The sequence below is a fragment of the Lissotriton helveticus genome, chromosome 6 (genome assembly GCF_964261635.1).
Source record: "Lissotriton helveticus chromosome 6, aLisHel1.1, whole genome shotgun sequence".
NCBI lineage: Eukaryota > Metazoa > Chordata > Amphibia > Caudata > Salamandridae > Lissotriton > Lissotriton helveticus.
In genome coordinates this window covers 888,970,345-888,990,452 of record NC_136067.1, presented here as the reverse complement: position 1 = coordinate 888,990,452, position 20,108 = coordinate 888,970,345, and the positions used below count along the sequence as shown (strand labels likewise).

The 20,108-nt window shown below is 44.1% G+C and overlaps 1 protein-coding gene across 1 annotated transcript in view; it reads right to left on the bottom strand.

Moving 5' to 3' along the window:
• Nucleotides 1–1,252: 1,252 nt before the first annotated feature.
• Nucleotides 1,253–20,108, bottom strand: part of LOC144762542 (G-protein coupled receptor family C group 6 member A-like) — a 203,744-nt gene continuing 184,888 nt past the window's right edge. Inside the window, exon 6 of the mRNA XM_078647774.1 lies at nucleotides 1,253–5,340. Within this exon, the coding sequence (XP_078503900.1) occupies nucleotides 4,244–5,340 (1,097 nt within the window). The 3' untranslated portion in view covers nucleotides 1,253–4,243. The remainder of the gene's footprint in view (nucleotides 5,341–20,108) is intronic.

Here is a 20,108-nt window from a genome sequence, read left to right as displayed (position 1 = left end):
GGTAAATGATTGAAAAAATAAAAAATAAACTTATTTTGCCACCAGCCGGGTCCCGCATCTGCTCCTGCTCTCTTCGAGCACAGTGAGGAACAGGAAGCAGGCCCCACTAACCAATCAAAACGCTGCAATGCAGCGAAGTGATTGGTTTTGAGCTTCCTGGTTTGACGCTCAACCAGGGAATGGGGGCCTAGGCTTTTTCTCCGTACAGGTAGCAATGCAGCCTGCATGTAGAAGGGGAAAATGCGCATGACAGGTTTCGGCGGCGCGAGAAGGCCGACCAAACAGTCACTGCACACTTGAGTGGGCAAACTACTCCGACCCTTCCACTCACCCGCCTGCAAAGCAGCAGGAAGCAGCCTAAAATGATAATAATGTAAAGTTATTATCATTTTAGGTTTCTGCTTCCCACTGCTTAAAAGCCGTGGGGCGGCACTCCTCTGCCATAGCATGGGAGTGGCCCCCTACTCACTAAAGGCAGAGCGGGTATTGGCAGAATGTGTTTGAAGACACAACAAGAGCAACAACAAGGAAAACATGTTAATGGCCTTTTTATTGTTCATCTGTTTTTATATTGATAAAAGAATATTGTCAATCTGATAAGTTTACACAATCCCAAAATTGCCGATAGTGCAATCACCTATTTCCCACTCGATTGTACTACCGCCAATTTTGGGATTGTGTAAATTTATCAGATTAACCGATAAATATTCTGTGAAAAGGTGTTGGCAATTGTAACCATGAAGACTATCTAATTTGTTGTATATGTTCTTACATCTGGCTACATTGTATTGTTTTCTTGATTTTGTACCCTTTATAAATTAACGATATTCTTTTATCAATATAAAAACAGATTTTGGTATACTTACACCCGTGTTGCTCTTCATCTCTGTATCTCTATGTATATGTTTGATTCTTTGATAAAAATCAGCTGAACTGTCTTTGGAATACTCCAACTCCAAGCGACTTTTATAGAGCTTACTTAAATTATTTTTTTCTAATTGATATTATTTCACATTTGAATTATTCCCTTGTAGGCACACTTACCTTCTTATCTCAATGCACAAAGAGTAATGTTTAATTTGACAAGAGTACAGATTTGCCAAGATCTAGCTGGTTGCAAACTCACCACAGTCTGCCAGCACAGGCACCTATGACCAATTGGTTCTGTATATCGATCATTTCCTCACTCCACTAAAAGGAACGGTTAATATATACGTCTTCTTTATTACAAACTGTATAAAGATCAGTATACACAACATTTAGTGCAATAAATACAATCAAAATTAAAACTCTGGTCTAAAATACAAACACTAAAAACAATGTTAATCAACAGCCATTCATATCATTACTTTACAAAGGCAGACTAGGATTGAGTCAAAAATGTAAATATTATGACACCGAATTATTTTTTGTACCTTCAAAGCAACTTCTAATTGCACATTTCAAGGATCGGACGATATAGAGTTATTATATTCTTTTTAACTCATAATTCTCAGGCTTTACAATGCTGGACAGATGCCAATAATAAAGGGAAAAAAACGCTGTAATTTCCCACAGCCTACAAATTATGGGCCATATTGTTGAGCAAGGGCGATACATTATCGCCGCTTTTATCGGTAGGAAACTACCGATAAAGCGGCGATAATGGGCTTGATAAAATGCCCTTGTGAATTCCCATAGCAGCCCAGGTTAACACTACTTAAAAAACTGTGAGGCAATAGTATGTCTCTTTCTTTTCTTTTTGCCCAGGCATTCCATAAATGAGTTTGCGAAAGACGCCCTAAAAAAAGAGTATTGCCGAAAACAGTCGCTTTGAATACAAAGGTAACCTTTGGATGATACCGCCCGAATGCTCATAAATTATTTGGGAATAGGAGAAGTTGAAACCCTTTTTTTTTGCTTTTTAATCTGTAGGTACCCAGCCTTGCCCTGAGGAAGAACCCGATAAATTAAGAACGGGTTTGGAAACGCGTCGGCTTTTCCAAGGATACTTATACCTTAAACTCACTAAGGGCCAAAAACTGAACAAAAGTCCACTTTCTGTGGACCTAATTGAACTTATAAATATTACAAGCCCACTGTGAGAGTAGTCCTGGAGCATGAAAGGAAACTAAAACGTCAGGACTAGAGTTTGAACAGTTTCTGGTGTACCGGCTTCATGCTTATGTATTAAAATGTATTGAATGTTTTGATTTTTGTACATGCACACAATTGATTTTAGTTTGTATTAATTGATTTGCATAAGAATTGTTGATTTAGTTGAATCATGTTTGGATGTGTCAAAACCTTAGACATCTATATTGAGATATGGTAACTTTACAAAACATGATAAATGTATGTGTGAATAAAATACAGGAGCTTCCGAATTATTAAAATGAAGCCCCCAGTCTGCTTCTAAATAAAGAGCAGCCTTATCGAAATTCGAGTCCAGGCATTTCTGGTTTATTATATTTGAGTGTCCTGCCTGGTCCCGTAGGACAAAACCCCTCTAGTGTATAAAGGGAATTCACAAGGGCATATTATCGAGCCCATTATCGCCGCTTTATCGGCAGTTTTCTCCCGATAAAAGCGGCGATAATGTATAGCCCTTGCTTGACAATATGGCCCAAAATCTCTCTCCCTAACATTCCATTTACATGTTACCGCACATATATTGACATTTTGCATTATAAACCACAAATTGTTTGCGTGTTACCTAGGTCTCTGAGATATTCCTGTACTACTGGGTTAGAAGCACAGTAGCGATGAACCAACATTCAATCTTCTAACCAATACACAACCTACTTTAAAACTGTTTGATTTAGGGTTAACGTCGAATTTGGAGGGAAGCCAGCAGTGCCTTAAATCAACCCTGCCAAACATATGGTTATCCTGCTTTATTTAGAGTTGGGAACAGTGTTGAGTTTTCACTGACAGAGCCTCCACTGGCCCTGCTGGAATAAACTTTTGCCCTGACGGTCTATCAGTACAAAGAGGCTGTTGTGGGGCGCCCATTACTAGTGTTTCCTAAAGGGGCTGCCAAATGCAGGGATATAACTCCCTGAGGGCTATTTGGTTTTAACATTAAAAAACTCCTGCTTTGGGAGTTTGTTTCTTGGAAAACAAAAGCTGCCGAGTTAAGCATCAAACATGGCTTCCACTCAGTAAAGTTTCATTGCCTTGAAAGAACCTGCCGCTGTCAGTCTGTCGCTGTCAGCCGACTGACTGACATGAGATCTTCCTTGCCTGGAAGGGGGGGGGGATCTCTAAATATGGCACTTGTGTGACTCACTTAGTCTGCTCATAGATATGCACTTTTAACCAAAAACATTCAAAGTTGTAAGACATCAGCACAGAATCAAGGCAGTGTGTGCTGCTCCTCATTTTACAGTCATTTCATTTTATAGTCCAGACTTTTAGCCTAATATTCTCTGACATTAGCGCTAAAAGGGACCTTATTGATAGTTCAATGACCATTAATAAAAACGTCAACCCGAGCTCAGAAACCATCCAAAACCGCCCTATCACATAGATGTTGATTCAAATACTTATCAAAGATGTTTTCATGATGCACAATTAGGTGGTCATTGTTTGCATCTTTCCTGTCTCTTTTTTGATAATCACTCCAACATATCCATTAGCCAGAGTCAAGTGCAGTTCAACTTTGGACATCATATTTAAAGACAGAAGAGGCAGCCTTTGACCAGAAGTGAATAATAATTTTTTAACTGCTGCCAACTCTCTTTTTGATCCTAACGCTCTATAAGATTTATTAATCAACTCAGGAGATTTCACAAATGTATCCAGGGAACCAGGGCATTACCTGGCTTACTCCCTCAATAGAACATTGATGTTCACCCTCTAATTGGATTCACTAATATTCCGATAAGGGGAGTATCGTCTTCTAGACTATGGCCCAGACGCCAGCGATTAAAACTGTGAGTAGGGTTCATTCTTATTGGCCTCAATTAGCCTGCCAAAATTGAGTTCCTAAGGTTCTATCTTGGCTTTGGTATAGTGTTTCTATTGGGCTGCTAGTTGCAAGAGACTGAGAGGATTCAACCAGAGGTACAATATTAACTAGTCACATACGTACTGCAATTTAGTCTTCAAAGACCTATTTATTTTATTGAACCTGGATTGTTACTTGGACGACTCTCCCCTCAACTACACTTAGAGAGGCTGTGTATAGCGGAGTCAGGAGTAATTGGAATAAACCAAAATTAATTTGGTTGGCTTGATTGATAATTTGCAAATTGTCTAGTTAAATACTGCACAGCCTCTTCCTTTGAGGGACACTCTCCCTATTTTTAGTGGTTATTGTTGACGCTCTCATTTTTTGTTCAAAATAGCAATTATTGTTGGTGTAAATAATGGATGGCTTGCTGCATGTGTCTCCTACAGAAAGTCTGGGTTCCTCAAAACCTTTACTGATAGGAACGCAACATGCACTTTTGGACGAGTACTTGTACAGGATTTTCAGGAAGGCAGACTTGGTGTTTGATTCTTGCTTATAAAGAATGATGTAGCATTTAGGAAAGAAAGTGCTGCATAAAATCCCAAAGCTGGATATCAGTATGACAATCATTTCGACTGCCGGCAAATATTTGCCAAATGTGGTCAGATAGACTGGGATGAAGGTGATCCAGGCTATAAAGTAAATAAGAAGGCCAAAGGTGATGAATTTGGCTTCATTGTAATTTTCTGGCAATTTTCTGCCCCTGAAGGCAAATATAAAGCAGATAAATGCTAGAAGAGCTATATAGCCGAGCATGACCCCAAAGGCTACATTCGAGCCTTCATCGCATTCCAGTATGACAGTTTTTGGCAGGGAATAGTTCTCAGTCACAAAGGGAGGGCGGAATAATAGCCAGCATGTGCAAACGATGACTTGGACCCCAGTACAGGTGGAAACTATGGTGAAAGGTTTGTAGAGGCACTTCAGAATGCTTTGCAGTTTGGGGTCAAAGCTGAAGGCCAGCAAGATCTTTAAGGATTTCAGTAAAATGCATGCAACACACAGTGTGAAGCTGAGGCCAAAGAACAGTTGCCTAGACTTGCACTGGAAGGTGGTTGGCTTTCCAACAAAAAAGAAAGTGCTCAGGAAGGAGAAGAAGAGGCAGAGTAGAATGACATAGCAAAGCAAGCCTCCAGAGGACTTCACAACAGGAGTGTTTAGGTTCCTTGTAAATATGATGCTTATTATAAAAGTCAGCATGACTCCAAGTAAGGTGAGGCCTAACAACACAACAGCGAGGCCATCGGTCCAGTCGAGGTACTCCGTCTTCTTTTTAAAACACATGCTGCTGTTCACAGGTGCCCAAAGGGATCTGTTACTACATGGCAGACAGAACCCCATATCTGAAACAACAGTAAAAATATAAACATTAGCAATTTTTGAACACAGGTATATTATCTGCATACAATGTACATGCACTTGGCATATTCTTGTCTTAGTAAGATCTATACAATATACAGTGGTGACTCAACACCCTGAGAACCAGACATGATTTGTGTCAGAATCTCATTAAGCACAGGAAGTGATCAGAATTTGTGTTACACTGTAGCATGCACTGGTACCCACAGTTGCTGCCTTCTTGAGAGAAGATCAATAAAAGTCTGCACAAAAATTGAGAGGAGCTTAAATTTGCACTGTTGCTGCTAAGATTGATTTATTAAGGCTAAAGCAGTAAAAAAATGTTTATTAATTTTCCAAGTATGAGATAGGTAGTAGGGAGTGTAATGACTTTAACCTGCTGTATCATTCAATTTGTCTTCATAACTGTGAATGTTGCAGGATTTAAACTACCAATTGTGGATAGAACACCAACATTACAAAGCACACTAGTTTTCTGGCTCACAGAGGCCCTTCCAGGAATGTAAAGAACATACTATAATATTAAGTGGATGAACCTAAGTGAATGCTAATTTGCCATAACGATATCTCTTTGAGTGATCAAATACACAGCTCTTTGCAAGTTGAGGTAATCAGACAACCTAATCTCCCTCCCCGAAACACTGGCACTGACCTTTCATATATTATCATAGATGACATTTGCAATGGCATCAGTAGAGACATCATGTATGCCATCCCTAGTGATATCAAGTATGACATCATAGATGTGAGTTCAACAGGAGTTTAATCAGTGACATGGCTGATGGCAAGGTTTGGATGAACTATTGTGCTCATTTCAACATTCGAACCAGCGGAGTGAACATCAAAAATAATAGCACTGATTTACACTTGTGACTGTATCTCCTTCTTCACAAAGTGGCATGTGGGTGCTCTTGCCTTTGTGGAAAACTAAGTTGGTCAACAAAGGCTGCTGAGGCTTCTGATAGTCTGTTTGGGTACCCCCACAGCAAAACAAATTGCTAGTGTAACTTTTACTTGCTTCTTATAGCACACTCTTTGCTGTGTCTAGGAGGCACGGAGTCATGAGTGGTCAAGCCAGAAACAAAGGAAGCCAGATTCATCGCGCTGGTTAGTATGGAACTACAAGCACATGCAGAGGAGGAATTCCCACATGTAACAAGCTAAGTATGGAGTAGCTACCAACTTCTGTGTTTGCTTGTGTGGGGAGGTATGGGTGTATTCTTATTTGTCATTAATGTCAGGAAGTGGCTGATAACTCTAACTATCCAATACATATAGGGGCATTCTTAGCATCATGCTGACTATCGCTGCATTAGAGATCCCCATGAGTGACATTCTTGTGAGGATTCATGGTACATGCAAGCTATCCATGACACACTGATGGCACATAAGTTATGTTAGTAAGCTTTAATGGTGAGATAGTGCCTATCACTGACCTGGAGGTGGCCCACGAGTGCCATGTGTGGCCATTCATATTTGACATGTGTTAGACCTGCCGTTTTTTGCAGTCACTCCCTAACATTTTGCCTTCCTCCTCCTACTTTTTGCTAAATTAATTTGTGTTGGCCTTTGGATTCTCTGCACTTTACTAACGCTAACCAGTGCTAAACTCATGCTCTCTCCTTGAAGCATGGTACAATTAAATTATACACAACTGGCATAATTAATTTACTTATATGTTCCTAGTAAAGTAGCACTACATGTCCCTAAGGCCTTTAAATTACATGCTACTAGTGGACTTGCAGGACTGGTTATGCCACCAACTTAAGTAGTCCTCTAAACATGCCTCAGGCCTGTGTGTGCAGATTCAAACTACCAATTCGACCTGCCAAAATAAACCTTTTGCCAGGCCCAATACTTTTTTTTTAATGCATATAAGTTACCCCTACAGTAGGCCCTGGACAGCCCAAAGGGAAGGGTGCAATGTATTTAAAAAGTGGGACATGTACTTGTAAGGATTACATGGATCTGGTAGTGAAAAACTAAATTCATTTTTCACTACTGCATGGCCTATCTCTCCTATAGGATAACATTGGAGTTGCTTGGCACTGCCTTATTTAATTTTGTAAATTCCAAATGGGAAGAGATAAGCAGTTCATATTTGGTGTCTCTGGAATTCTAATTTTCAATCCTGACCTATGGTGAAATCGGATTTTAAAAGACAATTTCTTGTCTTAGCTGTTTGGTGCCTGCAGCCTGTCTCTGGATTACATGACTGAGTGTGGTTGATAGTTTGGCCTTGTGTATTCCTCCTACACAGCGACACATAATGGGAGCATAGGTGTGACTGGGTGGCCCATCCAGGGTAGAGGGAGGAGATCCACATATACTTGAATAGACTGTGTCCCGTCTCCACACAAATAGCTGCATTTCCCCTGTAGTTATTCTTGACAGGGAAGGCAAGACATCTGTGCAATTCAAAGGCATGCCTCTAGAAACTTCTCCTCACTTCAAAGGCACAAATGTGCATAAAAGAAGAACCTCAGACAACAACGAGTCAGTACACTTCTGCATCTGTGGATACTCTGCTAGGAAGAAGGACTGCTGTGCTGCTAAAGGACTTCCACTCTGCTGGAGTGCACTCTGCTGGCCTCCTGCTTTGCTGTGCTGACACCCTTCCTCTTGCGCATGTGCTGCCTCCTTTTCGCGCTCCATGAAGTCAAAAAGAAGGGGTGGCCATCTACATGCCCTGTCCTCCATAAAGACTCAAGTGCTTTTTCCCGTTACAGCGTGTTTTGGATCGTCTGCCATTTTGGAGTCCCGATCTGCCTCACAATTGGTTTATGCATAATTGGCATTTTTGATTCGCTTATAAGTCCCCAGTTAAGTGCACTACATGTGCCCAAGGTCTAGAAATCAACTGCTATTAGTGGGGCTGCAGAACTGATTGTGCCACCCGCTCAAGTAGCCCTTTAAACATGTCTCAGGCTGCCACTGCAGATCCTATGTGTGCAGTTTTAAACTGCACTGCCACGTCAACCTAGCAAGTTTACCTACTTGCCAGGTCCAACCCTTCCTTTTTATAACATATAGATCACCCCTAAGGTAGGCCCTTGGCAGCTCATGGGCAGGGTGCAGTATATTTAAAAAGTAGGACATGTACTTATAAGTTATACATGTCCTGGTAGTGAAATACTCTTAAATTGTGTTTCACTACTGCAAGGCCTATCTCTCCCATAGGATAACATTGGGATTGCCTTATTGCACTGTATAAGTGTAATTTCCAATTCAAAAGAGCTGGAACTTTCAGATTTTGTGTCTCAGGAATTACAATTTAAAAACACAATTTATGGTGAAGTTGGATTGTAAATTGCAATTCTGAAAAAAACACTTTTAGAAAGTCCCATGCTCACTTTGCAATTGGATTCAAGCTAGCCTGGTTGATGAGGGGTGATACCCTAATACTGGAACCAAGGTGCATGTTTCCTGTCTGGGGATGACCTGGCTTGGCATTTCGGGCTGGACTGTTCCCATGAGGAGCAGGGTCAAGGCTGATTTATATATTTCTGGGTCCAAACTGGGGTGACATGGTGAGAAAAATAACAATGGATTAAACTCAGATATGTGACTAGGGGGAATGTATGCATTGTTCAGCATTTTTTGCATCATCGGTTCTTTTTGTCATCCTGAGTCAGATGGGTGTGCCAGACGTGGGTCCTGTGCTCACTGTGCCACTGGATTCAAGCTAGCCTGGCTGATGTTGGTTGATACCCCGAAACAGGTCCCAGGATGCTTGTTTCTTGTCAAGGGAGGACCTGGCTTGGCCTTTCGGGCTGGACTGTTCACAAGAGGAGCAGGGTCAAGACTGATTTGCATATGGCTGGGTCCAAACTGTGGTGTGGTGAGCAAAAAAACAATGGATTAAACACTGATCTGTTACTGAGCTGAATGTTTGCATTATTCAGCATTCCATTCACCATCTGTTCTTTTTACTTTTAGAAAGTTGGCATTTTCTTACTGTTTCCATTTGGTACCTTCTGCCTGTCTTAGTAATACATCTGAGGTGGGTGATTGCTGGTTTGGTGCATTCCCTCTAGGCAGCAAGACACAAAGGAAGGGTAGGTGTTACTGAGTTGCCATCAGCATCCTGATAAGCCATCCTGAGGAGGATGGGGGAGGTGCTGAAACTTACAACTGAAAGGGTTGTGTCCTGTCCCCGCACAAAGGGTCGCATACCCCCCTGTATTGAGTCTGGAGCCAGGGCAGGGAAGAAAAGGACTTGTGCAATTTAGAGGCATCTCCTCGAAGTCTCCCCACTTCAAAGGCCCAACTGGGTATAGGTACAGGACCTCTAACACTACCAACTCTGTGCATTTCTGGAACTGAGGGCATTCTACCAGTAAGAAGGACTGCTGTGCTGCTGGAGGGGCTGCCATTTTGCTGAACTGCTTTGTTGTGTTGGCCTGCTTACTGCTGACCTCTTTGCTGGGAGTGAGAAGAATTTGACCTGCATCTCTACATACCGGAACCTAAGTATCTGCAAGGAAATGTTAGCTAGCCTCTTATTCTCTGAAGTCTCAGAGATATCAAAGACTTCCAACCAACCTGCTCCTGCATCTGGAATCTACCATCTGTGAGTCTGTCATGCCAGGTGGTGCCACCCCAGTCCTGCACCCTTGAAAGTGGGGCTAAGGTGCTCTGCCCTCTTTGCTCCTCATAGGTGTAAGAAGTTGGAAATCTGACTAAATCGTTACCCCCACTTTTTAACTGGTGTTTTGCTGCTTTTTGACTTAGTTGGACTGGGACCCTGCTATTCAGGACCCAGTCTATCTGCTTTCTCTATAAAATGGACTCCATGTACTTTAGGGACATACCAGATTGGTTACTGGGTCACCCTTGTGAGCCCCGTTATATGGTACCTTAGGTACCCAGGACATAGGTGCACCAGAGGCCTACCAGTAGCTGCAGCATGTATTGTGCCACCCCTGGTTAGCCTTCCAAATTGACACCACAGGCCTGTACTTACTGCCTGGGTAAGGTGGTGTAAGCAACCCTTACTTAGATATAGTATACCCATATCTACCTTATATAGACACATAGTAAACTATAAGTCACTCCTATGGCAGGCCTTGACAATCCTGGAGGCAGAGTGCTTGGTTTTGTGTGAGAGGGTGCCCTAGCATGAGCGGAGCCCCTCTGCAGCTTTCAGAACCATCTCCTTATAGCTGTTCTATGATATAGCCATACCATATACTCTTAAGTGCAATATAATCCTCGTGGTTAATGCTAACTTTGGTTTGGCTTTATCAAAACATGTTGTGTAAGGTGTCAAACACTTTGGAATACTACCCCCCCACCAGTTCTGGCGGCGGGGGTAGCATTCCACCCTTCTAGAGGGAGAAGGCATGTAGTTACTGGTAAACCCGGTTACAGTTAAACAGAGCCCCAGCATCACAACATGGATGCTGCTGCCACACACACGAGTCCGCCCTCCTGCTGCTGGATGAAACTCCGGCAGGGGAGGCCTGGACAGTAGGTTTTCTGTCCAGGGAGGTGCTGGCACCTCCCTAGACAGGCTTTAGTGTATTGGGGCAGGGTGGGTTGCATTCAATGAATGCTTTTCAGACACTGCCTGGGGCACACAAGGTGCTCCATGCATTTTCCAGCTCAAACCGGTTGCTGGGGCGCTCAGCCCCAGCTCTGGTGCGAAACTGGACAAAGGGGAAGGGGTGTAACCACCCCCTCCCCAGGTCCACCCATAGGAGAGACCTTAGAGTTAGTCCAACCCCTAAACTTACTTTAAGTATAGAACCCCAGTCCCTAGGACTTTAGATTGCCCTGGATGAAACTCTTCAACATATATCTCGGACCTTCGACATTCCATTTCGACTAGAAGATAGAAGAAATCTCCCTTGTGGTCAAGGAGTGACCACCCTGTTCAAACAGGCACCATCTGCATCTTTGCCGGTCTGCTTTTTTGAGGCTCCCGCCGGATCCCGCAGAATCTGCAATATAGGACATGGACTTTCAGACATCTATGACGCTGCCCTACGCTCCCAGCAAAGCTGAGACCTGTAGCAGACAAGAGAGACGTGGGACCGGAACTCCTGGACATCCTGCATCTTTGCAACTGCAACTACTTCCAGAGGTATCCTGAAGTTGTGCATTAGGGTATTTGAAGCCCCTACCCCGAGCACCTTTTGCACGAAGATCAGAGGCCTACACGCCACGAGTGTCCCGTGGGTCCGCTTTGTGCATTTCCGCTTGAGGCCCCTTTGTGGTAGCTAGTCCGTTGATAGGGAGCCCCCACGAAGGGCCATCTTTGATTTAGTGAGCTTTCCTGGTTGCTCCAGACGTGCTCCCACTCCTCTCCAAAGGAGGAGTCCCTCAGACCTTGCTGGTCTGCATCGAGGCCAATTTTGTCATCTTGCGTGGGTTGCTGTTGCCAAGGCTTGTTGGATCCAATCCAGATTCCAATACCGCAGTCAACTAGATCCTTCATGGGACAGCTCGAATCCAGCTCCTGCTTGTCGTAGATGCCTCCTTTTCCTCATGGCTGAAGAGTCAAGCTTCACCTCTTTCACCTGAAATCACCCGACATCGGCTGGCATCTTCTCTTCACCATCCTGGTCACTGGCTAGTGACCCAGACTCTGTCTCCTCTGCTTTCAGGTTCTTCACATCTCCGATCCACCCTTGGATCCACCCGGACACTTTTCCTCTGGTCGCTTGCAGCATTTCTTCGCATCTCTCCATTGGAATCGACGACGAAAGCCCGACACCAAAAGACACCTATGCACCCGGCTTCCCCGGGTGAGGTAACACGAGTACTCCTGTGCTCCCTTGGGTCCTTACTCTCAAAGTGTCCTAGTCTAAAAGGGTTCCATCATAGTTCACCTAGAAGTGCCCTTAATCTTTAAAACTGTAACTTGTTCGTTCTCCATAGAAAGTCAATGGTGATCCGCAGCTGTGTTTAGACACTGCACACGTCCCCCGTGGGCCTCCTGCATTCTAACCTTAGGTGGTTATAGGTAGACCCAGCGGTTTTACAGGCCCTAGGCCTGCTTTCTAACTCTCACGTGGTTCTTATACCACCATTTTAGTATATGGGTTGTGAGGCCCCTAGGGCATAACGAATACTGTGCAACCTATCATATGCTAATTAAGTTCCTTGTATTGCACTTTTACCTCTGACCTTATAAAGAATCCAGAGGGGTTGTGTTTAGAATAAATACATATATATTTGATATATACCTTGTGTGGTGTGCTTTCATTTGATCATTCAAGAGATTATAATTGGTAAAACTACTAGCTTAACTTGCCTCCAAGTCTTAGCCTTGATGGCTGCTCTCCATAGTGCCACTAGTATAGCTTTCTATAAGGTTGACTTTACAACCTACCATCAATAAGGGTCGTTTGTACTGGTTCAGGGTGCCCACTAGAAAAGTGGACATCATATGACAGGCCAACTTCTCACAATCGGAAACCAATACAGAGCGATGCCAAGCCTTGAAAAGCCTTGTCTTACAGTTCCCCAGTATCGAATCAAAGTAACGCCAAGTTGTAGGAAAGTGCCCTTTTTTGCATGGTTACCCCCTAATGTTTTGCAGATACCTAATGCTAACTTGACTGAGTGTGTGCTGGAATCCTGCTAACCAGGCCTCAGCACCTGTGTTATTTCTGAAAATGGTACCTTTGTTTCCACAAATGGCACACCTCTCATCCACATGTAAGCCCCTTGTAAAAGGTACCGTAGTAGCTAGGCCTTGTGACCAGAGGGGTACTCTGAGGGCTGCAGCATGTATTGCACCACCCTCACAGATCCCTCACCTTAACACCCCCATACTGCCATTGCAGGTTGTGTGTTTTGGTGCAGACCAAACTAAAGAGATGACATAACACACATCCCTGTGTGCTATGCCCACCAACACTGTCAATGGCCTGGTTGCATCTTCCCACTAGTGAGGGCATGGCTGCAAGAGCAATTTGCTCCTTCAATCACTGTGCCATTCACAGACATTGTAAGTGCAGTGAAGCTATATTGAGAATATGGGCTGGGAGTTTGTCATTACGAACTTCTCAGGTCCATGATGACTTTACTGCAATCTGGGAAGTTTGATACCAAACTTATCAGCATAATAAATTCACACTAATGGCAGTGCTGGATTATTATAAAATGCACTCTAAGTGCATCTTAGAGGTGCCCTCTGAAAAAACTACCAACTTCTAGTGTATTTGCTGTCCATGCCCCGCTAGCCAGCCACCACCAGACAGGTTTCTGACCTCATCTGGTGAGAGCCTTTGTGCTCCTGGACGTAAGAAACAAAGCCTGCTCTGGGAGGCAGTGCTTCACACCTCCCATTGGCAGGATCAGCAACACTTGACAGTGAGCCTCAAAGGCTCCCACCTTGTGAGGCGCTGATTTGGGCAGCTCCAACTAGTGGAGATGCCCGCCCCCTTTCCAGGCCCCACTTTTGGTGGCAGCAAAGGCAAGAAAATTAATAAGCTGAGTAGGAGTTTCCACCTTAGCTTGGCACACCCATAGGGTCACCAGGAGCTGCGGTAAACCTCTCTCATATAAATTCTCCATCTTGAATTGGAAAATTAGGCCCAATAGGAACAGGAATGTGCTCCTCCCCCCATGGGGTGGGGGCACGCAAAGGGTGTAGTCACCCTAGGGGACAGTAGCCATTGGCTTCTGCCCCCTACCTCAGTAACACCCTTAAATTTAGCATTTAAGGGCTCCCCTGAACCTTGTTCCTCAGATTCGATGGACCAAATAGGAAGCCCAGATGCCATTTTTACACCAATACAATTGAATCAGCACACAACTCTGCAAAAGAACTTTATATGATTCTTACATTTCTGTCCTCACTGGACCGCACTAGGACGCCGGCCCCAGCATCGGTAGAGAACTGCAATTAGATTGCACACTACTTTTCATCCAAAGTAGCTAAAATTTATGAGACTTTCCCACTGGTAGCAAGAATTCCCTTGAGTCTTGACGCTTTGCCAACTAATTCAGTCAGAGCCTTCAGTCTTAAAGAGTTCATAGTTCCTAACTTAGAAAACTTGAATACCTTGGCATACGGTATTAATTCTGGTTCCCCTTTAGATTCTGCACCACGAAAGGCTCTGATGCAAGGACTTAATGTGATTACTCCACCTAGCCAACAATTACCTGCCCTCACCTTTAGTACTCGAGAAGTTCCTTTGAACTGGAAGCAAGCTATAGTCCTACCTTTACAAAAAAAGCCTTCAACTAATCATATGGCACTAGCTCCTTACTCCTGACTCTTGTCAAAATAGCAGAGAAGATGGTAAATAACCAACTCACTGATTATATCACCACAAATGATCTTTACCATCCCACTCAGGCAGGCTTTAGGACATCCTACTTGACGGAATCAGCTCTTTTGTTAGCAACTGAAACTTTAAGGAAATGCGATGATGGAGGTCAAACGGCCGCACTGATACTTTTAGACTTAAGAGCGGCCTTTGACACTGACTACCATAGTTTCCTCTACCAAAGACTCAACAACTGTAGGCAATGCGCTCCGCTGGCTATGTTCCTATCTCCTTGACCGGAGGTGTCTCAGAAGCTTTTCCTATCGGAAAGTATGCCTTTAGCGCAAGGTGTCCCTCAGGACTCTATTTATAGCCCAACTTTGTTCAACCTGTATATTGGCCCACTTGCAGATATTGCAGAACGGCACCAGGTGACTATTGTGTCATATGCAGATGACACAGAACTTATAGTCATGCTAGCTAAAAAAGTTCTGAAGCTACAGCCTCCCGCTTCTCCTTATGCTTAGAAGAGCTGACCACTAGGATTGCTAAAACAAGAGTATTCCAAGGAAGGATTGGAGACCATCAATATGGAGCAAGAAACGACTTCACTTAAGGCGTTTTTGTTGAAAGAAAGCCCTCACTCACCACCTAGTGATGACATGCTTCATCATCGGGCCCCACAGAGGGAATCTAGCATCCCCTCTGTGTGCTGCGACGCCAGAACTACTGCGGAGCGGGTAGTGGGTAAGGACAGTGATGTGCAAAGAATATTAAGTGAGTGATGTGAGGTTTAAAATCAGTCTGTAGTGTATCACAACAATTTTATTAGGATCACTAAGGACTTTATCAATAAAATGATGTGTCGGAAATGCGTCCACAATTATTCAAGTGGTAGTTTCCTTAAGTCAGTCGACATGTTTCAGCCACGAAACGGTGTGAATTTACCTGGCATTCTTCAGGACTTGGTGTGAAAAAACCCTGGCGGCATGGACTCGCTAAGGTCCACCCTAACCTAGGGACGTGAAAGTGAAAAATAAATAGTGAAAAAAGTGCAAAAAATTAGAAAGAAAAACTGTCTTTCTAATAACTCCTGGTTTAGGAGGCTTCCGATTTTAGGGTTTTCTGCACCTATTAGGGAAAGAAAGGACAGAGACAAACATAAAAACAAAACATACAATCAGTTGTCTTATTGGTTGCCTATTTACAGTCCAAGGTGCTCCAGTTGGTGGTATCAGAGACAACATGTGGTCGAATAACAGTATAGTTAACACCACCTTGGTCCCCAAAGTATAGAAAATTATGGGTAGGTGGTGCGTAGTGCTATACGTGCTATGTACAACGCGTGATATTTACAAGGGTTGTGGGTTAAAAACGCTATCAACCTAAAATTGGGCGCGATCAAAATCGTGCCGGAAGGTTAAAATCAGGGTAATTTCTCACTTTGATAGTGTGATAGATGCACACCATGGGTCACAGGAGGGGGGTGGAGGCGTAATCGGCACACCCTGCGGTCATCAGAAATAAACCAAGAAAATAAGGTAAGGCAGATGCAACACTCAGATCGGTACTTAGCTTAGTAGGAGGTAGAAGGTTTTGTGGCTCGTCTGTACTCACGCCCTCAACGCTCGGCACCCTCAGTATACCTAAGACGACCCTCAGCTGGACCCCGAAGATGTCTGCTCGAGGTAGCGAGGACGCTTAAGTAAACACTGCGTTTCACCGCTTCCTGGTGGGCGCGGTCCGCCTGCGTGAGAGCGTGTACAGCGGGCCAATCAACGTGCTGCAGGCGCCGGGAGTAACCAGCCAATGGTTACTGAAGCGTCGTTGTTAGTGGCAACCGATGCTATGCGCCTACACGAATCACTGTTGATCGGTTCCGCTATTGTTAAGTACACGGCAATGGTATTATTTGGAAGGATGCAACGTCGCGGTATCAATTTTAGAACACACGGGACATTAGCGTTGGAATTGAATGGGTTCAGTTTTCTTTAGAAAAAACGAATGAACGAATGCGGGTGCATTTTAAGGTTGGATGGGTATTGCTTGATTGCGTGAGGCTAATGTCACAGGTACAGGTAGCTTCAGGATCAGTTAAGTATAGAATTCAGCTAACTATGTACCCGGCAGAGGTGATTTAGAGAGAATGCACCGTTGTGGTATCAATTACAGAGCACACGGGACATAGACAGGGTGACTGGGTTTTGTTTTCTTGAAAAACACAAGAGATTGCGAGGGCACAATACTATGAGATGAGCATCATGTCACAGGTACAGAGAACCTAAGGATCAGTTCAGGACAGAGTTCCAAGGGATGTCATCGTTCATCCCCTGGAGGTGGGTCCCAAGTCTATAAACCCACCTTTGCTCTTTTTCAAACAGACGGCGATTAATGTTGGTACCAGTACCAATGTGTTCTATTATCGTCCACTTCAGATCGTTGGTGGTGTGGTTACATTCCAGAAAATGTCTGCTCATTTTTGTGGTGGATTTTTTGCATCTAATGTTAGAGCGATGCTCGCAAATTCTCTGTTTCACTTTCCTCCCAGTCATGCCCACGTAACGCAAGTTACAAGGACAGGTGACGAGATAGACCACATTCTCAGTGTTGCAGTTTGTGTGAGCTCGTTGGGTCCAGGTTTTGCCCGGTTCCAATTCCAAGGTTTTAGTATGTGTGGTCAGATGGCAAACGCTACAATTGGAGCAAGGATAATGGCCCACCACTTGGGGGAGACCCCAAGCATCAGTTATTGACCTTGGTGTGTCAGTGATCGTTAGTAAAGGTCTAGTGTGGACCAGAGCGTCCTTGACGCTTCTACCTTTCTTGAAGGAAAACAATGGTTTTTCCCAGGTTTTTTTGGTACTCGTTAGGATTCGCCAGTTCCTATTGATGGATTTTTTCATGAGGTTGGATAAGGTGCTGTACGTTGTTACACATGTCAAGGGGATGTCTTTATCTCCAGGTGTCTTATCCTCCAAGAGTGCCTCCCTTGGCTGATTGCGAGCTCTCTTGTAGCCTTTGTTGAGGATTGTTGTTGGGTATCCTCTGGCCTTCAATTTGGTTGAGAGTTCGGTGGATTGTTCCTTAAAGTCATGTAACTCGGAACAATTACGTCTTAGACGTAGGAATTGCCCGTAAGGTAGGTTTTCTTTTAGCGGGCGTGGGTGAAAACTGGTGTATTCCAAGAGGTTATTTTTTGCAGTCGGTTTATGGTAGGTTTTGGTTTTCAGATTGGTTCCTGCGACCTGAATGGTGACATCCAGGAATGTTGCCTCTGTCTTGCTGATTGTATGAGTAAATCTCAAATTGGGGTCAAGGTTATTGATCCAGAGTAGGAAGGCCTGGAGGTTTTCTTCGTCGCCTGTCCATAGAATCAAGACATCGTCGATGTACCGACGCCATGTTTGTATTGACTCGGAGAAGGGGCTAGTCGGGGTTAGGATGTATTTGGCCTCAAAGTCTGCCACATAAAGTCCTGCCACGCTCGGGGCAAAGGTACTACCCATCGACGTTCCGGTGCATTGAAGGTACATATTCCCTTGATATGAGAAGAAATTTTCTTTGAGTGCCAGAGTCGCACATCGGAGTCATAAAAATCGGATGCCACCGCCCGGACGCCCAATCGTCTCCGGAATTGGCTCCTTACTCGAACCACTGTCTCGCTTTTGCGATTTCTATCTTAAACCGTTGGTACAGAGCACACCGACCTATCTCAAAGACACCAAGAGTCTCCTCCAACTACTCGAGAGTCTAAGCTTTATCGAGAATACTGTTACCCTGGTAACACTCGACATCGAGAGCCTGTACACCAGTATTCCCCAGGACGACACAATCAAGGTCCTAGGAGCAGCTCTAGACTCTACAAACTGGACCCACCGAGCCTCGAAAAATTTCATTCTACAGTGTGCGACTCTGGCACTCAAAGAAAATTTCTTCTCATATCAAGGGAATATGTACCTTCAATGCACCGGAACGTCGATGGGTAGTACCTTTGCCCCGAGCGTGGCAGGACTTTATGTGGCAGACTTTGAGGCCAAATACATCCTAACCCCGACTAGCCCCTTCTCCGAGTCAATACAAACATGGCGTCGGTACATCGACGATGTCTTGATTCTATGGACAGGCGACGAAGAAAACCTCCAGGCCTTCCTACTCTGGATCAATAACCTTGACCCCAATTTGAGATTTACTCATACAATCAGCAAGACAGAGGCAACATTCCTGGATGTCACCATTCAGGTCGCAGGAACCAAACTGAAAACCAAAACCTACCATAAACCGACTGCAAAAAATAACCTCTTGGAATACACCAGTTTTCACCCACGCCCGCTAAAAGAAAACCTACCTTACGGGCAATTCCTACGTCTAAGACGTAATTGTTCCGAGTTACATGACTTTAAGGAACAATCCACCGAACTCTCAACCAAATTGAAGGCCAGAGGATACCCAACAACAATCCTCAAAAAAGGCTACAAGAGAGCTCGCAATCAGCCAAGGGAGGCACTCTTGGAGGATAAGACACCTGGAGATAAAGACATCCCCTTGACATGTGTAACAACGTACAGCACCTTATCCAACCTCATGAAAAAATCCATCAATAGGAACTGGCGAATCCTAACGAGTACCAAAAAAACCTGGGAAAAACCATTGTTTTCCTTCAAGAAAGGTAGAAGCGTCAAGGACGCTCTGGTCCACACTAGACCTTTACTAACGATCACTGACACACCAAGGTCAATAACTGATGCTTGGGGTCTCCCCCAAGTGGTGGGCCATTATCCTTGCTCCAATTGTAGCGTTTGCCATCTGACCACACATACTAAAACCTTGGAATTGGAACCGGGCAAAACCTGGACCCAACGAGCTCACACAAACTGCAACACTGAGAATGTGGTCTATCTCGTCACCTGTCCTTGTAACTTGCGTTACGTGGGCATGACTGGGAGGAAAGTGAAACAGAGAATTTGCGAGCATCGCTCTAACATTAGATGCAAAAAATCCACCACAAAAATGAGCAGACATTTTCTGGAATGTAACCACACCACCAACGATCTGAAGTGGACGATAATAGAACACATTGGTACTGGTACCAACATTAATCGCCGTCTGTTTGAAAAAGAGCAAAGGTGGGTTTATAGACTTGGGACCCACCTCCAGGGGATGAACGATGACATCCCTTGGAACTCTGTCCTGAACTGATCCTTAGGTTCTCTGTACCTGTGACATGATGCTCATCTCATAGTATTGTGCCCTCGCAATCTCTTGTGTTTTTCAAGAAAACAAAACCCAGTCACCCTGTCTATGTCCCGTGTGCTCTGTAATTGATACCACAACGGTGCATTCTCTCTAAATCACCTCTGCCGGGTACATAGTTAGCTGAATTCTATACTTAACTGATCCTGAAGCTACCTGTACCTGTGACATTAGCCTCACGCAATCAAGCAATACCCATCCAACCTTAAAATGCACCCGCATTCGTTCATTCGTTTTTTCTAAAGAAAACTGAACCCATTCAATTCCAACGCTAA